At 31.9% G+C, this 20,280-nt stretch overlaps 2 protein-coding genes across 5 annotated transcripts in view; both read right to left on the bottom strand.

Annotated features, from left to right (window-relative positions):
* Positions 1-3,334: 3,334 nt before the first annotated feature.
* The window catches only part of LOC125837997 (protein WVD2-like 4), an 81,856-nt gene continuing 64,910 nt past the window's right edge, over positions 3,335-20,280 (bottom strand). The window contains exons 1-8 of one of the 4 annotated variants that reach the window (XM_049517057.1): positions 7,685-7,835; positions 5,641-6,232; positions 5,501-5,553; positions 5,276-5,356; positions 5,079-5,163; positions 4,915-4,986; positions 4,711-4,818; positions 3,335-3,930 (exon numbers count right to left, since the gene is read on the bottom strand). In XM_049517057.1, coding sequence (XP_049373014.1) covers positions 3,502-3,930; positions 4,711-4,818; positions 4,915-4,986; positions 5,079-5,163; positions 5,276-5,356; positions 5,501-5,553; positions 5,641-6,219 — 1,407 coding nt within the window. In that variant the 5' untranslated portion in view covers positions 6,220-6,232; positions 7,685-7,835 and the 3' untranslated portion in view covers positions 3,335-3,501. Of the gene's footprint in view, positions 3,931-4,710; positions 4,819-4,914; positions 4,987-5,078; positions 5,164-5,275; positions 5,357-5,500; positions 5,554-5,640; positions 6,233-7,426; positions 7,451-7,503; positions 7,628-7,684; positions 7,836-20,280 lie in introns of those variants that run through there. The other 3 variants (XM_049517064.1, XM_049517060.1, XM_049517070.1) reach the window with 3 other exon arrangements.
* On the bottom strand, positions 14,662-18,569 carry LOC125838029 (calcium-dependent protein kinase 26-like). Its single transcript, XM_049517083.1, has 7 exons — positions 17,705-18,569; positions 17,419-17,562; positions 17,162-17,314; positions 16,676-16,791; positions 16,337-16,504; positions 15,991-16,215; positions 14,662-15,189 (listed from the first exon to the last, which is right to left on the bottom strand). Exons 1-7 carry the CDS (start codon positions 18,567-18,569, stop codon positions 15,067-15,069), a joined length of 1,794 nt encoding a protein of 597 aa, XP_049373040.1. The 3' UTR covers positions 14,662-15,066.

Genomic DNA, 20,280 nt, shown 5'->3' with positions numbered 1-20,280 from the left:
GACTATGTTATTTCATGGAAGTTGCTCAATGCCCCCCCCCCCCAACCCCCCCCCCCCCCACAACCCAAAAAAGAAGAAGAAGAAAAACTAGTAGTTATACTAAAACCCCCCAAAGTTGTAGAAAATTGTCTTAAGTTCCATGTACTCTTTATCTCAAAATATACATTTCTAAAAATTAATTGTGCTAAATTTTGATTGCAATTTTAAGTTGTAGAAAATTGTCTTAAGTTCCTTCTCACTTCACTACTAAAAATAGAAGGAAAGAAGCGACGGCTAATAAATTTTGTAGCCAAATAAAAACATTTATTGGTAATCCTCTTTAGCGATAAACTATCAAAAAAATCTGATAGATACACATGCGTGTTTAGAAATAGATGAGCAATAAAATTTGTAGTTAATTTTAATTTTTTTGTTGTAATATTTTAAAACTCAATGCTTTTGATATAACACACACACACATGCATGATTTTTTTTTTAAAAGTTTAGTTCTTTCGCTCCTTGCTTGCGAAGCAACAAAAAAAAATAGACTTCATCGAGTAATGAGAAACTGAGAACCTAAATATGTAAATTTGCTAGTCGAAAATAGATCTCCACCTTTAAATATTCGTAAATAAAAGTGTCGCGATTCTCTCCATCAAATTGATTGTAAAAGCTAATACCTTCATGTGTTTGGTTGAAGCATGACAATAGAAGGATGCTTTGAACGAAAACTGGAATAAAATCCGTTACTAGCGAATAATCAAGATGCACGTAAGTTAACAATTGGTGAAACAATGAGGGATATATTAGCAACTTGTGTAATTTATCAAACAATTAGTAATATAAATAGACATTTCACAAAAGAAAAGAGGACAAATGTTCAATATAATTATTTAGAAACATATAAATAGTGGTTCCACTTATTTATTAATTATTATCAAGAATTTGGCATTGCTTTTTTTTTTGTTTGGTTTTATTAGGTTAATGATTAATCACATCAAAGTAGGAAAAAGCAAATGAGCTGGCCTTCACATGGAACTATTAATTATAAAAAGTTACTAATAAATAATTGATGTGGGGACTAAAGAAAATTGGACAAATTCATTGACTTTATTTATTCATTTTATTCTTTAATTTTTCATGCAAGAAGAAAAAGTCCAAACCATAGCCTTCACAAGTAGAATATATAAGAATCCAAAGTTATATAAAATAAAATAAATAATTGTCATTTCTATACTTTTCATGTGGCCATGGAACGTTCCACGGATCTTAGAGGTGCAAAAAATACAACATGTTTGTGCGGATCAGTAGAATTTAAAGTTTATGAATTTTTGTACGCTGGCAGATTCAACGAATTTTATATAAATTTCAGAAATTTAATTAATAGTTTGTGCTCATTAACTGTATTTTTAGTAATTGTGAACTCAATTATTATTGTATATTACTTGAGATCGTTGTATAAAAATTCATAAACATCAGATTTTGAATATATCTCAGGTGTTGGATTTATTATTGTAAATATCGTCGGTATAAGAAATTTTTATATTATTAGGAGGTAACTAAATGATATTTATAAGTAAGTCTCGTTAAAATATAAGATTCAACCTGATGATATAAAAATATTTTTTTCCTAATAGTATATATATATATATATAATTTAATAAAATATATGAGTTTCATATATATAATTCTTTCAAAGATAGAAAAATAGGAAGATAGATCCACCTTTGTAGCCATAACTTCAAGTTTCCTCTTAAATAAATCTCATTGTCATATTTTCATTTTTTTCTCTTTTGATATGATGTTATTAATTTTAATATTTTACTTGTCAATATCAACTTAGTCTTCTAATTGTAATAATTTAATGGGAAATATGACAAATAGAGTTATTATATATTTTTTTTTATCTAATTTAAATTATTAAATATGTTGTAAAAGAACTGGATAAAAGATTGATATTATTGACTCTATCATAAACACTTAGTGAGAATTTTGTTTATCTGATGATCTACAGTTTGAAGTTTATAATTTCTTATATTAATTACAAATGAAGATATTGAAAACATAAAAGTATGTTATTTTTAGCCGTTTATATTTTTAGATGAGATAATATATATAATTTAACATGATATCAGATCTTGACAAATTAAAGGTCATATATAACGTTAAAAAAATAGAATTAATAATTTTGAGTTTCAATTAAGAAAACATTGAGATTTTCTGAACTAAGAGTAAGTTTAAAGTTTAAAAATACTTGAAATTGGCAAACGTATTTTACATGTGTTTTTTTTAAAAAAAAAATAGTAATAGTTAGTAATTAATGTGATATATTACTTTATCTTACACGTTATTCTTACACTATGAATTTGCTTTTTTATATCTTAATTTTTTTTACATGATTATTGAAGACATAATTAGGTATATAAAAAAACGTCATTCTTTCTAACCGTTTAAAATGTATAGATAAAATAGTGATAATACAATGGACGAAGTGATATAATTTTTTTATTTTGAGATCACCATTTAAGCTTTATCTATAGCGCTTAAAATTTTGCAAATCTATCATACTCGACTTTAGAATAACTTCAGACATATGACTGAATTCAATCATTTTTGCTAGAAGTTCATGCTCATAGGACTGGTGTTCGTTCATTTTTGCTTAACTTCAAATAAAAATACCTTAACTTTTAGCCCTATGTAACTTCAAACATTTTATTTGAAGTTATTCCGAAGTCGATAGAAATGGAATTTTTTAAAAGTAAATACATGTTGCTTATTTGTCCTCCTACATTTTGCCCATTCCTTGAGTTGTTCATTTGGGTTGATGATTGTTAGCTTGTATGAAGGCCCATAAAAAAAGTATGAAGTACAAAATTCATACCTTAGGAAGTTTTTCCAATTACAAAAAAATCGATTTTTTCATTGCTCTCGAATATATTCTTTGATTGTCCATTACATTGCAAATGATACATTACTTAATGAGAGGAATGTATCCGAGAGGGGATGGATGTATCCGAGTGGGTATAAGAATGATCCAAGAGGGGATAGGGATGCATCCGAGATGGGGTATGAATGATCCAAAAGGGGATAGGGATGTAATCGAGATAGGGAGTTTTAGGTATTTATGTAATATTTCCTCCCACTAACGTCCAACTCATGATGATCCATCATGAGTTGTGGGCAAGTCTTATATGGCGATCCTCTAGACATCGACTCCAACTTCTAGTTCAAAGGTAGAGAGGTTGTTTTCGACAACGTAAAATTTAAGAACATACTATATGTTTAGAAAAGGAAAAACAGATGTTGTAACTCAGAGTGACACATTCATTTAAAGATGGAAAAGAACATATATATCAAATAAATTTTGAACCAACATATACAACTTATAAACACAAAACATACAACAATGTATTCACAACTTAAAATGAAGCATAAAATTTCCACAGATTCCAAAAAAGAAACCTATATATATAGAGAGAGAGATATATGAATACAACGCGCGTTAGAACTTCCTTAAATTCGTTAACCTTCAACAGTGACTTGGGCTGATGGCATAACAATAGCGTTTGGCGGTTTCTCTGCATTGTTGTCTGCTGGATTCATCTCGAACTTTTCATCAGGTTGTTCGAGCATTTCTTTTGATTTCTCTTCACAAATGTTCTCGTCCAACGCCTTTGCTTCAGCAGGTTTTGATTTTGTTACAACAGCTTTCCCTTTAGTTTTGGTAGTTGAGGAACTTTTCATTGGCTTCTTGGTTTCAATAGGCTTCCCCCCTTTTGAAGCACCAGTGACTTTATTGCTAGTTGACAGCATAGCCCGGGGTGACTTTACCTGTTCTTTGTTGACTACTCTTGGACTGAAACATGATCCTCCACTTTCGGAGCTGTTGGTTGTAGATGTGGAGTTCTTGTTTCTTCCGAGCTTAGGAGATACAGCACGTGTTGTCGGTATCTGTACATGAAAGCATGAAATTTCAACATGTAACACGGAAAGTTAATATAGTAGCCTCGAACTCTGTAAGCATATGTTTTACTCCGAGACAAGAATTAGATGAATACTTGGTGTATTAAGAGACAATCACAAACACACTTAAGAATTGCTCAGTAATGAAATCAGAATCTTTTTTTTAGTTCTGCTCATTGTGGTCAAGAATTTGTATCATCGAAAGCCTACTGATCATACGTATTACGTACATTAGATGGAGGCACATCGTTTCCCTATTTCAAATCCCTGATCTCACCAGGTTTGCCCTCAAGTATCGATTAAAAAGACATGACAATTGGGAAACGTAATGAGGAATTTGAACATGTAGAATTCCTAGTATAAATGACCAGTTATGCTAAAAATCCTACGCATGCCGGGCTTTCCATCATTTAGAGCTCCTAATGCCCTGTCCTGTCGGGGCAGTGGGGTGATCCCCAAGGTGGCCACAATGCCTATGCCATCACTAGAGGGCATCCTGTCGGGCGGCAGCGGGGTTGATCCTTTCAGCCAATGTCTACGCCATCACTGTGATCTACTATCTCGAAAGAATTTTCTAAAGTAAAAAAAATTCTACTAGAAATGACTTCTTGTTAAATTCTGAAGCTCACACTATAATTTTGACATGTCAAGTCATGCAGAAGATGAAGGTTTTTCCCGTGCGAGGATGTCAAAGACAACACATTAATGTGTTCTCCGAAAGTAATGAACCAGTGTGTCAACAGGGGAGATCTAAGATCAATATATTACCTTCCTAAGTTCAACTTTTTGAGGGGGTTCCTTGTAGAAGTTTGGCATTGGTGTAGCTTTAAATGTCAAGCTCTTCCTCAATTGCTTTATCTCCGCCTCTTGGTTTTCCTGTATCAAATCCCAAATTCCGAGGAAAAAAAAGGGTTAAGGCGAGAGTAGATCTTAAATAATTAACCGGGAAAACTTAATATTTTTCGAACCAACCTTGGATTTTGCTTGCAAGTTATTCTTTTCCTCTTCCTTTGCCTGTATCTTCTCTTCTATCTTCGCCAAGAACTAACGAAGAAACAAATCTTGCACTACTTAGCTTTGCATATAAAGTTACATTTCCTCATTGGTAAACAAGAAACAAGTGCAGAACTACAAACCTCCTTCCGCTTTTCTGCACGTTCTTCCAACCTGAAGGAAAATCCAGCAATACTGGCCCTTCGTTGCCCACGAGGAGTGGTACTCCTGGTAACAACAGAAACAAAAGGAGTAGATTTAGTTGGCCTGGAACATGAAAGATGACGAACAAACCAATGGAACAACAGAATGAAAGTAGTTGCAAGAACAAAAGCAGTACGAGGAAGTAGTAGAACGAGCATCCTCGTCCTCTTTAACAGGCAATTCAGATTTAGTAGGTTTCTTGTTTTCGTCATTCGATCTGCAGTACACAAAGAAATAACTTAACTGAAGAAAAATTCTTTGCAAATGAAACATAATATAAAGTAAAAAAAATTGATGCTATACACAAGTATAGTACAAAAAAAAAAGCTTTATAAAAAATGCAAACAACAAATTCACTTACACTTCAGATGTAGCTTTCTTTGCGTTTCCATTGGCTGTAAGAGACTTCCCGGACTGATAAAGAAAAGCCAGGTTAGAGACACAGTGATATAAACCATCTATCAAACAAGGTAAATGCAAATATATAACGAGGGTCGATACCATAGACTGTCGGAGACTCGGGCCAGCTGCAATAGTTGTCCTCCTGTTGGTTGCAACACCTCCATTTATGTTTGCATTCTTCAAGACTCCACCAGATACACCCCTGTTAGCCGGATTCGAACTAGAAGCCGATGATCCCTTCGAATGTGAAGTCTCATTCTTAACCCCTTTTGTTTTAAGTTCCTTGGCATCCGATTTCTTCGGATACACATCGATGCTCTTCCTCATTACATCGGAACTAACACCTCGTGAAGGGAACGACAGGCTTTGCGATTGACTCGCCTTATTCGAACGAGTCAATGCAGCTGTCGCTCTTAAACTAGCCTGATCTTTCACCATCTTATTGTTCTTTGTAGTTCCACCGGTAGCAAGCTTTTTTTGACTCAACCCTTTGCTCTTCGGAACATTTCGAGACAGTTCAGTTTTGACCACTGATACATTAGGTGCTTCATCAGCCTTTTCCTCATTTGCATTTGCCTTTTTTTCACTCACATTCTCCTCCTCCTTACTCATATCCAAATTCTTTTCAACCACAACAATCTTTTCCTCTTCAACTGGAACCCCATTTTCAGACTCCATTTATCCAAAATATCTAAGTAACACAGAGACAAAATCCACAAGAAAAATCAAAACTTTATGTAGAATCAACAACTATAAGAAGAAACTACACAAACCAACACTTCACAAATAAGTCACTTTCTTCTATAAAAATCTTCAAAGAAAATGACAAAACACATAAATGTAAGGAAAAAGAAACACAGCCCAAATGACAATTTTCAACCTTTGTTCACAAATAACCACAAGTTTCAACCATCAAAGACAATTCAAGAACCAACCAAACAAGGCATAAAGGGTAACCAAATCTAACTTCAACGGACTAACTGAAAACCTAGAAGTCAGTCGTGGACTCCAAACACCCAACCTACTATATAACACCAGAAGAGGGACAAGCTTCAAGGCATGGGCAGAGCCACATTGCTTATTCGGGTTCAGCAGAACCCACTAACTTTGGCTTAAACCCTATGTTTTGAGTTAAAAAAATTCATTTAATACGTTTAGATAATCTATTCAGAACTCCAATAAGCAAAATGAATTGTAATTCAGAACACATAAACTAAAAATCCTGAACCCGCCTAATAAATCAAGGGCATTCAACTTTCAACAAACATATTCAACACTTGTAACACAGGAAATAACCAGAATTTTCAACAATCAAGAAACTGGACAGTGTAAACTCAACAAACAATTCAAGAACCAACCAAAAAATGCCTAAAAGCTAACCAAATCCCACTTCCTAGATGCAAAAAATGGAATACACACCTCATAAAATTCCACAAAAGTAATAAACTTCACACTGTAAATTCAACAAACAGTTCAAAAACCAACCAAACATGCCTAAAAGCTAACCAAATCCCACTTCACAGAGGCAAAAACTGGGATATCCACCTCATAAAATCCCATAAAGTAAGAAACTTGACACTGTAATTCAACAAACAATTCAAGAACCAACCAAACAATGCCTAAAAGGGTAACCAAATCCCACTTCCCAAAACCAAAAAATGGAATACTCACTTGACACTGTAAATTCAAGAACCAACCAAACAGTGCCTAAAAAAACTAACCAAATCTCACTTCCCAGAAGCAAAAACTGGAATACCCACCTCATTAAATCCCATAAAGTAAGAAACTTGACACTGTAATTTCAACAAACAATTCAAGAACCAACCAAACAATGCCAAAAAGCTAACCAATCCCACTTCCCAGAAGCAAAAACTGGAATACCCACCTCATAAAAATCCCATAAAAGTAAGAAACGTGGCACTGTAAATTCAACAAACAATTCAAGAACCAACCAAACAGTACCTAAAGGGTAACCAAATCCCACTTCCTAGAAGCAAAAAATGGAACACCCTAATCATAAAATCCCATAAAAAGTAAGAAAAACACAAAGATCCAACAGAATTGAGTAAAAAAACAGTGAAAGGTAGTCTTGAAAAACCAAAATAGCAAACGAATGTGTTGAGAAGAAAGGAGTGAATAGTACCTTTTTGTCTATAAGGATTTTGAGTACTGATTGGTGGCAATTTTTTTTTGCTTTGTTGAATTGTACAAATCAATTATGACTCAAAGAATTCAAAATGCTTACTTTGGAATGTAAAGTTGTGTGTTAGAAATAGTAGAAGAAAAAAAAAGAGGACAGACAGAGAGGATGGTTGTGTTCAATAGGAGTTGAAAAAAAAAAAGGTAAATGGGAAGTTAATTTTTTTCCTTTTCCATTTTGGGAAAATCTTAGATCGACGGAAGGAATGTTTCTGAGATTTCGATTATATTCTAGAGGTATTTGTATTTATCCCTTCCGCTTTTGTTTTAAGCTCTCGTTTGGTGGTAAATTTTGAATTCAACATTTTGAAACTTGAAATTTTGAGTTTTTTGAAATTGTGTTTGAACGTGCATTTTACTCGATATCTAATTATTTTGTTATTGTTTTGGTGTGTTGATATTGTTTCTTTTTCATTGTTTGTTCAGCCGAGTGTAGTTCGGAAATAATCTATCTATCTTCTTAAAGGTAAGGGTAAGATCTAATAAACTCTATTTCTCCACACCCCACTTATTATATTACGGAGAATTTATTGTTGTTTGTAAGTGGAAGTAAAATTTCTCCTAAAAAGTGGTAGTGGATTCGATTTTGAAAATCTTATCAAAATTTCATGGTCAAATAGTTATTTGAAGATAAATTATCAAATATGATCCAAAATCTATGTATGACAAAGCGCTAGCTTAGTGTTAATTCAATTTTTCGGTCTGATTTTGCATTATTCAATTTTGGTTTATGTTCTTTTTTTTTAATGTCATCCAATTCGAATTAAAATAAATTGATTTGATTTGATTTCTCTTTCCAATTTGATCTTTTCCGATTTGAATTTTTAGTTATTCAAATATATCGTATAAGATAACATGGAGTTAAAATAGCTTTTAAACACTTTTATAATAGAATTTTTATCTTTAATAACCTAAATTATCTTATTCAACATAAATTTGGTCCAATTTACTCACAAAATAGTAAAAGTAGTATATAAGTCATCAATAATTAACAGCAACATCTGATTATTATCTTCCATTAATGGATAATTTTTGTAATTGTAGTTAATTTTGCTCCAAAAGTCAGCATGTGGAGAACACGTTAGTGATAATCTAATATCCTTTTCAAGAGTAGTATAAAAAATTTGACATTTTTTTGTTTCCAATCTTGTGTTCGATATCTGTATTTTCGAGTACGATTAAAATTTGAATTTGCACATCGCTAAGCTCATTTTTTAAAACAATGGGCTATCAACATAATTATTTTCTATTTCGAGGGACTTAAATTCAAAATCTCTAATTAAAATTAAAGAAATCTCAAACCATCCCACCACAACTCATATTAACATTTAACTAGTCATTGTTTTCATTTGATTGGAGAAGGTCTTACAAATTTTCTAATAATTATTGTAATATCTTGAAATGGTCTAACTATTTGATGACAAAAGAATCCTATGAAAACAAGGAATCCTACCAATATAATATATCTTATTATAATAAATTAAATATATGATTTGTATAGTTGTATATTTTAAAGAGGGTTAATTAACTATTTTACTTTTTCTTACTATTCAATAACATGCTTACAACAATCAAGAGATATATCACAATGATTTATATTCCTCCGTCCTTAATTTAGAGGTTTCTGGTTCAAGTTTTTGCAATAGATCTTTTTTTAATTAATTTATGCAAATGTTCTTTTTTAGGCCACTGTTTAGATTTTATCTCTGGTTTTTTTAAATGTGAAAATATAGTAATGAAAAATTATCTTTCTATATCACATTGAATTCGGATCTAATATTTGTTCATATATTCATCAACCTCATACACAAAATATTAAATCTGAGTCTAATATTTATAATAACTTACAAATTTTTGATTTGTCATCAAATGTTTTCTCATAAAATCTTCATTTTTACTCAAAAGAACATGATATAAAAGGTTCGTTAATTGCCAGTGAAGTAAAACGAGAACTATTTACTAAGCAGATGATGCAAAAAGGGACAATTGACAAAAAATCTGAAAAATCTCAGTAGGGGGTGCTTTTCTTTTTCTAATGAATCCCTAAGTGACACGAATTCAAATTAATCGACCCAATAAATATCGGAAATATGATTATTATTATTATTTTTTTAAAAATAAAATCAAACAAGAATGTTGTCAACTATGTAATTATATCTCTTTGAAGACTTGCACACATGATAAAACTTTCTATATGAAATAATAATAATAATAATAATAATAATGCCAATAATAATAATAATAATAATAATAATAATAATGTCAAACCTCATCACAATCTTATCTACTAAAGAAGTTAGTAATTGTATGTTTTCTATTTGGAATAAATGGAGCAAAAATGTTGGACACCAACATTTTATTGAGTTGATATTTTTCTTTTTTTGGAATATTGTAAAAGTCAATTAATAGATGACAAAATTTTGGACCACAATTCCATTTATTAGCAATTAATATCCTTAATTTTGACCTATTAATTATCATGAAATATAGTAACAAATGAGTGATTTGAGTACAATAATCCATTTCCCCCCATATATGTTGATCCTCTTAAAATATTTAGCCTTCTCTTACCACTTTTTTCGTGGTAAAGGACATTATACCGTGATGATAACTAGTAAGTAATTTCATTTTTAACCAGTGATTTCAATTTCGAGCCTTAAAAATGAAGTCGGCAGATCGCGTTTGATAGAAAGTGGTTATTTTCTAAGGTGAAGCTTTTCGACACAAATCTAAATTAATCGAGTCTCAAAGTGAATATTGGATGCCCTTTTAATTTTGGAAAAATCAAAAGCAAAATTTACAGACATAAACAATTCCAAAAAGAGCTTATGTTGCTTTCTTTTCTTATCAAATAAAAAATTGACTAATATTTAACAAATATGCATTTTATTTTATTTTTCGTATAATTTGAAAATCCATTTTTCCCTTAATTCTATTGTGAGTAAAATGGGCAATTTGGATAAGTAAAGGGTCAAAATGATCAATTCATCAACTTCATGGATCAAAAATAACAAAAGTCAAGGTCGTGGTAGGATGGTTAGTACTCGCATCTCTATTCTTAACTAGATTTTCAAATTCAAATCCTAAAATTACATTCGTCGAGTGATAAAGAAGGTTTACCCCTAAAATAATTTTTTCCACGGAATCTAGATTACTCGAGTTCTATAGCAGGTATCAGATATCGGATAAAAAATACAATCAAACTTCTCCATAACAATATTGATTATCTCGATACTCTTTAGCGTATATAGCAAAATATTGTTATAGAAAACATATAATATAATATGAATGACCATCGATTCAACATAAATCATGACCGTTATTGTAAAATATTGTCATAGAGCAATCTGATTGTGCAATAGAAAAGAATCGAATTTTAGAATTATCTATGATAGGAGAGGGATTTCAATCTATTAACTAAGACTTTCCGACATGAATCCGAAATAATCGAGCTAACCGAACACCGAACCGGGAAAAAAGTAATTTTTTTTTTTGAAAGTGCCAACGTGGCGCTACTTAGAACGTGAGTGGGTCCCACATTTCTCTAATGGGCCCCAAAATCAACGTGTCTCAACAACCGTTTCGGCGTGAGCTGTCAGAACGTGCCGGGACTTTGATCCAACGGTGGATCTGTTGAGTTTGAATGAATCTCAGCCGTTGATTGTTTATTTAAATTATTTTTCTCCGTTTTGGAAGAATTTACAAAAGTATGGGATTTTGTGTGTAATACGTTGTATTCAATTAATTAATTTTTTTATTTTTCTTATAATAGTAGAAAGTTTTTAATATTTTGAAATTTTAAATTGTTTTATTTTATATCAAAAGAGGAGCAAAGATTTTAATATATATCAGAAACAATTTTTCTACCTTTTCACGATAAAATAAGACTATATACTCGTTCAATCTTTCTAAACTTCACATGTGGATTATATTAGGAATGTTATTGTTGTTGTTATCGCTTATGTTTCTTTTTAGTTACGAAACTTATCATAAATATAGCTTGTAGCTAAATAAGATTTCTTATAATTCATTGAAAATCGGTAATTATATTAAATAAGATTAGCGATAGATTTTTATTGTTTGGAGATAATAATATATTATTGATTCTTGTTTTTTTAGTGATTTTATGAGAATTGATTAAACTAAATTATTTTTAGTTTAAAATCATAAAAACTTAAATATATTTAGATTAAAAAAAGTTATCGTTTGCCATCTAAAGTTGGATTTTAGAATGACGATAAAAATATTAACAAGTGTTTACTTATGTGATAAAATGCTATATTTACTCTCTATATTACTACTAATTCTTATAAAATTATCGATGCTCGGAGTAAAAGTTTAAATTGATTCTGATGATTGATTGCGTGAATTATGTTCGAATCTTATTTTTAATATTTGTATATATGGAGTCAAAATTGTTAATAATCGTTGATATATCTTTTTCTGAATTTTATACATACCGTTTGTCACACTATGAGAGCTGATAATGTCCAAAATCATTGTGAAAATAACCATATTGTAAAATAACCATTGAGAAAGGCCAAATGTGTTAAAAGCCACATGATATATTGTCTCCATTAATAACAATACTTTCCAAAATGACAACTGGAAGAACTTTGACATCCCTCATGCTATTGAATTGTTGTTTCTTTTTTGTACTAATGATACTTTTTTGTTTTCGTTCAATGTTTGATATTTGATTTTAAATTTTGATTAGATTGGATTCATATCGTATAAGATTTATTAAAAAAAAAGTTCATTCTCAAAACTTTGATCTGAAACTGTGATTAAAGATGGAGAGATCTATTCATTTCATCACAACTCTTGATGATTTGTTTTACGTGTACTTCAACTAATAGATATTATCAGATAATTTTGTCCACCAAAAGTAGGATAGATGAGAAGAAATTATCTAGTGTTTTTGTCTCATTTGAAATTTGAACTCGAGACCTCAGGATTCTGAACTCACATTATTGACTATTAAGTCACACCCTTGAGTGTTTCTTGGTGGTATTTGTATCTACATTTTTTTTTACTTGGCGTTTGATATGAGTTTTGAAGTTTTGACTAATTCGAGTTCATATCACGTAAGATCTATTAAAAGAAATGATATATGCTAATATATTATTACTCATAAAACTCAAATTCGAAATTTCAGATTAAAAATAAAATGAATTTTATATGTCCTGCCACAATTATTTGGACCTGTGTTATTTGCTGTAGTTGGTTATAACATAATCTTTGCAGCATTGGATTCATTTCAATTATTGATTTTTATGTGTCTTTTCTTCTTTTATCGTCCATAGTTTTCATCTATTGTCTCTTGTCCTCACATTTTTAGAGTCAATTATTTTACACTCACATTATTTTTCAACACATTTATAATTTTAAATAAAATACTTTTATCACGTGTTCAATTGAAATAATTGATAGCTTTGAGCGTTCTAGTTTAATCTACTAGCAAGTTTAAGGGACCGCTAATCTATTAAGTTATCTATTTATCATTATGATAAATACTTACTCGCACTCAATATTTATATCAAATCAAGTAATTTAACTTCATCAGTTGAAATTTAAAGTAAGAATACAAATCCCTTAACAATGATTAAATTATATATATGCGTATGTACAAGACACTTGTCTTATATTTACTGATTTGATTTAAATATCGAGTTCAAATAAACTTTTACCAGTCAACAATAATATAATGAAGGTTGTTACTTGCAATTACTATAAATTTTGTTAATAGTAGAAAATAAATTTAACCTTTTCAAAAGATAATGACTTCCCTTTTCTCCTTAATCAATTAATTAAGGATGGACCCAACTTTATTAGTACAATTTCTTTAAGTTAATTACTTTGATTAGACAGATTGTGGGCCAACTAAGAGATAAATAGGTTTGAAAGTGCAATTAAAGCAGGATTTGTACACCCCACTAGGATTTGCATTATCAAAGTTGATTAGTTTGCAATAATTTTTATTCTCTAATTTTCTCCAACATGATATTAACTTGTTATAAATTATAATACATTGAAATATTAGTGATAATTTCAATAATTTGGTCATATCAATTTAAGTATAATAATGATTAACATACTATTCTTGATTTATTAATAATTAATCAGGTGAGTCCAATAAGTGGTTAAATAACTTAGTTTAATTAGAAGCAAATTATCTAGTTATAATTGACATAAAAGGGGCTCCACAAATATGGGGAATAAAGGTGTAAACTAGACTGTTGAAGATAATTAGTAATGGATAGTCCGGTGCATTAAACATTTTATGTTGTTGCATGATCGGGGAAATGATTGTATCCTAAAAATGGTTTAAAATAGACAAGTCTATCTGATGATTCCAATGTTTCGAGTCTAGCATTGACTTGTAGGTCACATGGATACAACTGTATCGTTGCTCGAAGGTTCCCCTTCATAATCAGTACAACAAGGATAGCCCAATACATAAAGCATCTCATGTTCAGGTAGGTCCGAGGAAGGGGTTGTACTTGTATCCCAAAAGGGTGTAATATGTGTAAACTACCTTGACATAAGTGTTACTTGTTGATTCCATAGCTCGAGCGTATGACCTATAGGTTACGAGGATATTAATTTACCGTTGCTTCAAAACCCCCTTAGTAATCTTTACTTCCTTGAAAAATAATACAAAAGAGTACATCCTCTCGGAAAACCAAATGCACATAGCATCTAGTATTCACACAGGGTCTGAAGAAGGGCATACTCCCCCCCCCCCCCCCCCCCACACACACACCAAAGGATGTAATAAACCTACCATGACACAAGCGTGACTGACTGATTACACAACTCGAATCTATGACCTATAAATCACATGAAGACAACTTTACCATTGCTTCGAGGCTTTGATTGATAATCTATACAACAACAAATTAAAAAAAAAAAGATAAAGGAGAATTGATGACAACCAATATCATTACTTCCTTGAAATATAATACAAAAGAGTACAACCTATCTTTTTTATTAGTTGTATATATCTTTAGGACTAAACATTGAACTGGCAAAACAAATAAGCCATAACTCAAGACTATATGAAAAAAGAGCTGGCATTTGCTATGAGCCAGCATCATATGTTATGTTTAAACCTACTACACTTCTATACATCTTGAAAACATGTATCGACAAACAGAGGCGGATTCAAGATTTGACCTTTATGAGTTCAGGATTCTAGGACGACAAAGACCTCAAGTGCTAGTAATCGGGTTCTGAATTTAACTTTTGTACATATTCAATGAGTTTCTTAACGCATGTATAGGATCTTGATCAAACCTACGTTACACCCTATATCCTCCCTTGTCAACAAGCCACCATCGGTTCTCTATATCCGATGCTGAAATTATTTGGCAGGCGTTTCTTACCCAAATCTGCATTTCCTTTGTGCATCATGGCCACAAACTCGTTATAATCTATCCGTCCATCCTGAAAGATTAAAAGGGCATAAGTAACAATGTACACTCAGTCAGAGGCGGATTTAGAATTTAAACGTACTGGATTGTTATACATAGAGAACAACCCCGAAACACTAGCTAAGTTATGGAAGACACATGAATGATAAGAAACTTGCAATCTTAACGTTGTGTGATGCATGAACACTCCAAAATATTAATCTATAACTTGTGTTGTTGAACAAATGCACATGTTTGATGAACGTTGAACACAGACTAATGTTCGTTTTCATCAGCTGACATTTCAACACTAGTGGCCTAATATGTCTAAATGTATCTGTACATGAATGTATATATGTATAGTGACACTTTTCTCCGGGCCACCAAACTCTACAACTGATGAGATGGCCCTATGTTGCTGGTATCTTGTCACATTGTATGTCTTCAAAACAGAATTATCATACATTGTCATCATTGAAGACTACTCTCTATAAGCACTTTTCGAAAAATACATTTCCTTTGTCTATCAAGCTATGAGTTTCTCAAAGAAATCGTTTACTATTCCTTCTGTTTCAATCTGTTTGTCTTACTTTCCTTTTTAGTCCGTTTCAGAAAGAATGTCTTCCTTTTCTGAAAACTCTTTCATGTCAACGTTCCAAGTAGCATGTTTAAGATCACCAGATTAAAAGACATTTTGATACATTCTACGTATCTTTAGTATAAAAACACAAGATCTGTGCCAAGTCAAAACCATGCTACTGGTTTTATGCAATCGATATCAAAGTTTCATGTGTTGTTAAGCATATTTGGAGTAAAGAAATGCCAGAGGACTTACATTGTCTTGATCAGCTTCTTGTATTATTTCTTCCAAGTGAACATCTTCGATACCGAATTCCTCACAAGCCTTTTGAAGTTCATCAGCTGTAATATATCCACTTCCATCTTTGTCGAAATATGAGAAAGCTGCAAACAAATAATCTTCCTTCTCGATTTTGTTGGCGTGTAACATTGCAGCAACGAATTCCCCATAGTCGATTGTTCCACTATTATCAATGTCCGCCTATAATGTTGCATAGTTTCTTAGATATTAGCTGAATCTAAACTGCTCATAACAAGCGTGGCGTAACTTTTGAAGAAAAAATCAGGAAGGAAATGCATGTTATAACATGTCTATTACTTACAGCTTTCATCAAATCACGTATCTCTGATTCGTTAAGATTAGTTCCGAATTTCTTTAATCCTATCTTTAGTTCATCGAACGTAATTTGGCCACTGTTATCTGTGTCAATCATTTTGAACATCTCTTTCAAGCCAGCGATTTCCTCTTCGGAAAGTCTCTCTGCAATAACCTGAATAGTAAAACAAGCAGTTGCTAAACCACATGTATCGTTGGAAAATTACACTATATAGATAGGTAAAAACGAATTATGTATATTTACTATATGTATTGAATCCCCGTGACTTTTTTTTCGTATTTTGGTACATTGTGTACAAGTTAAAGCATTTATAGGATAACCTACCCTGATAGCCATTTTCTTCAACTTGTTCATAGCAGAAAACTGCGTTAAGCGCGTAAAGATTGCAGAATCGAGAGGCTTATCTGGGGCCACGCCATCAATTTGCACCCACGGATGACCTACAAAAGTAAATATATATAACAGCGAAAAAGAAACTTTAAAACAGTTCACGGACCCTGCTAACACGGGATGCTTTGTGCACCAGGGTGCCAACACTACTGCATTTTAACTCTTTACAGTTTATTGTTTCACTTTCAGACGAGTAAACTCGTATAATGTAACCAACTGGAATAACAAACTACTCAACACAGAGAGTTGTTTATCATTCTTCAATCAGAAACTTATGTCTTTAGTATTGTTAACTATATACTGAAAGACGCGTAATACTATAAGGGGCTCACGATTACCAAACAAAAAGAATGAAAACTCTAAATGTTATGTTCTCCCGACTCACGAAACAATATTAGTTACAGATATATGATGACTCACATAAAACTTCATGTGCTGTTAGTCGCTTTTTGGGGTCTCGGATGAGCATTCTTCTGACCAAGTCTTTCGCACCTTGAGAGATTTTAGGCCAAGGATCTAACTCGAAGTCAATATCACCATGTAAAACCTCATCAAATATTTCCTCTTCACTTTCTGTCCAAATATAATAAGTTGTTCATTTCTGTACTTTTTACAGAACATAATGGCAAAACTACGAAAAATGTGGCATCTCACGAGACGTTAAAAGATCAACTTACCACCCCAGAATGGAGGAACGCCGCTTAGAAGAATGTAAATTATAACACCTGCACTCCAGATATCAGCCTCAGGACCATAACGCTTACGAAGAACTTCTGGAGCAACATAATAAGGACTTCCAACAACGTCATCGAATATTTGTCCTGTTGTTCATATGTCATAACTCAAATTAATCATCTTCAACTTATTGAAAAGTTCATTTTTGATGGACGGAATCTATTACTCCCTCCATCTCAATTTATGTATCGATAAAAGCAAAGAATATGAAGGGAAATGGACAGATACCTGGCTTGAAGAACATTGAAAGCCCGAAATCTATAGTCTTAAGAGGTGAATCCTCTTCCTCATTGACAAAGAGAAAATTTTCAGGCTTAAGGTCACGATGCATCACTCCGAGAGAGTGACAAGCTTCTACCACCCCGAGTATTGTTCTTGCAAGCTCAGCAGCCTGTCTCTCCGAGTAATGCCCTCGTTTAATAATCCGATCAAAGAGCTCACCACCAGTACATAACTCCATCACAACATGAACTGCAACAGCATCCTCATAAGCCCCTTTGATTGAAATGACATTTGGATTCCCTGATAAGTGATGCATGATCTGAATTTCTCTCCGTACATCATCCACATCTTCGTCTGTCAACAACTTCCTTTTCGCAATAGACTTACAAGCATACTTCTTCCCCGTTCCCTTTTCTATACAAAGAAACGTCGTACCAAATTGTCCATGCCCGAGTTTTTCCCCTAGATTATAATGCTCCTTTAGATGACCTGTTCTGGTTTTCAAAACAGAATCAACTTGGAGCCCTGCACTAGCCATTCTCTTCACATTATGAGGCTTCTTCGGTTTTGCATTGTCCGTCTTTTCATGTTTCAAATCAACAGTTATCGTGATCATTTCTTCCTGTTTCATCATCCATGCATCTTTCTTCTCATCTGTCACTATAATCATAACCTGATCAGTCCCTTGTACATCCGATTTCCTACTCTCTATCTTCGCCAATTCAGGCGGATTACTCTGAACAACATCAAGACCTTCTTGAAAACAACTTTCCTTTTTCTCATACGTGATCATTTCAGGTGATCGCGACCACCAAGACGAGCTAAAGAATCCATCCTTTGATATCTTTGCATGAACACAATTGTTCCCCATCTATATCTACAAATTAATTGCTATTCACACATCAAAAACCAAACTCATCTCTCAAAAGGAGGTGACCTTATAGTATTTGAAGAAGTAAACCATGCCTTGTTCAAAAGTATGACCTACTCAATAAATCAAGAAAATGATAATCCGACATCAGTGGCAGAGCCAGGATTTTAAATATAAACAACTAAACGTTCAACATCAACTTACAACAACAACAACAACATGTTCAATGTAATCTAGCAGAAGATCTTACTCATATCTACTTAATATAAATACAATTTTAACATGATATATACAGTATAATTTTTTTCCGATAAAAGGAGTACATAGTCAACATCAAACATCACCACATAGTTCACATACTTTAGAACTAAAAATCCTTGACCTAAATTTTCAACTCTGGCAATTTGTAGGTACCAATTAAAGGTCAACATCAAACACACATTTCAAGAAAAGAAAAAAAAACTTGACCTAGTAAAGTTCCAACTTTATAAACTTAAAAATTCCAAATAAATTACTTCACAAAACATGAACAATTCAATAGATTCTAGCTTTAACTTAACAACAACATCAACAACATATCCAGTGAAATTTCACGAGTAGGGTCTGGAGAGGATGATATGTACGCAACTTTACACCTACCTTAAAATTCAAATCTTCAAGCCACCCTTAATAACAAAAGGTCTTTTTTTTTTACAAGTTCATTCGAACATAGTAACTTTGACTCAGACTCACTCGAACTCATAAAGTTCAAATCTTGGACGTGTCTCTAAATTAAAAATCAAACAAAATGAATAATGTAGAACATACCATATGAAATTCTGAGCTTATTGAGCCAAAAAGATGAGATTTTTTAGAACAACCCTTTTGAGAGAAAATATAATATAATGTATTTTGAAGAATTCAATGATAAAATTCACCAACCTTTTTTGAGTAATAAAGAAGAAAACTTCAACAAAACTCAGTCTTTGTAAAAAAAAAAAGGGACTTTTTTTAATTTGAAAATAAATACTACGTAAAAAATATTTTTTTAAAATATTTTTTGAGCGGAAATGAAAAGGGTTTTTGGATTTATAAATTTCTTGGTTTTTTTTTTTGTTTGTAAATAATTATTGTAGGAGAAATTTTCGAGGAACAAAGATAATAACAAGGAGAGAAAAAGTGGCAGTTTTTTCTGTTTGGATGAATGGAAATAATTTTTAATTCAAACCCCTAAAGTTTTCAATAATTGATAATATTATTCCCTCTAGTTTTAGTTATTATAAAGTTATGTAGTTTTGTTTCAATGATCATATGAAACGTCTTGTTTATGATTCGATCAGTCAGATGAAAATCATTTTTTGAAACTTCTGAAATCAACATGAAATGAAATATCAAACTAATCGAACAATATATCGATAAAGTTCAAAAATCTTAACATTTCGTGTGTTACATTTGACATCTCTATTACACTCGACTTTTAATTTGAGTTATCTAATACAAGTCAATTTTCTTTATAACTTGCGTAATTATGGACAAAACCTATAATTAAAGTACAAAAAGAAAAATATTTAAGGAATACTTAAGTAAAATGACGATGGTGTGTCACAACTTTGAATATTTTGTTTACGTAATTAATTGATTTTGTTGTCTTTTACAAATTTGAACGACTCAAAGACTGATCCTAAAAAATTGGAGGGTATGCTTGAACATGTCAACAAAGTTGTAGGGGTCT

This window comes from Solanum verrucosum, unplaced genomic scaffold, assembly GCF_900185275.1.
Source record: "Solanum verrucosum unplaced genomic scaffold, falcon-dt-bn FXZP01000284.1, whole genome shotgun sequence".
Classification (NCBI taxonomy): domain Eukaryota; kingdom Viridiplantae; phylum Streptophyta; class Magnoliopsida; order Solanales; family Solanaceae; genus Solanum; species Solanum verrucosum.
Note: the sequence above shows the minus strand (reverse complement) of the source record. Positions and strands in the feature narration are given on the sequence as shown.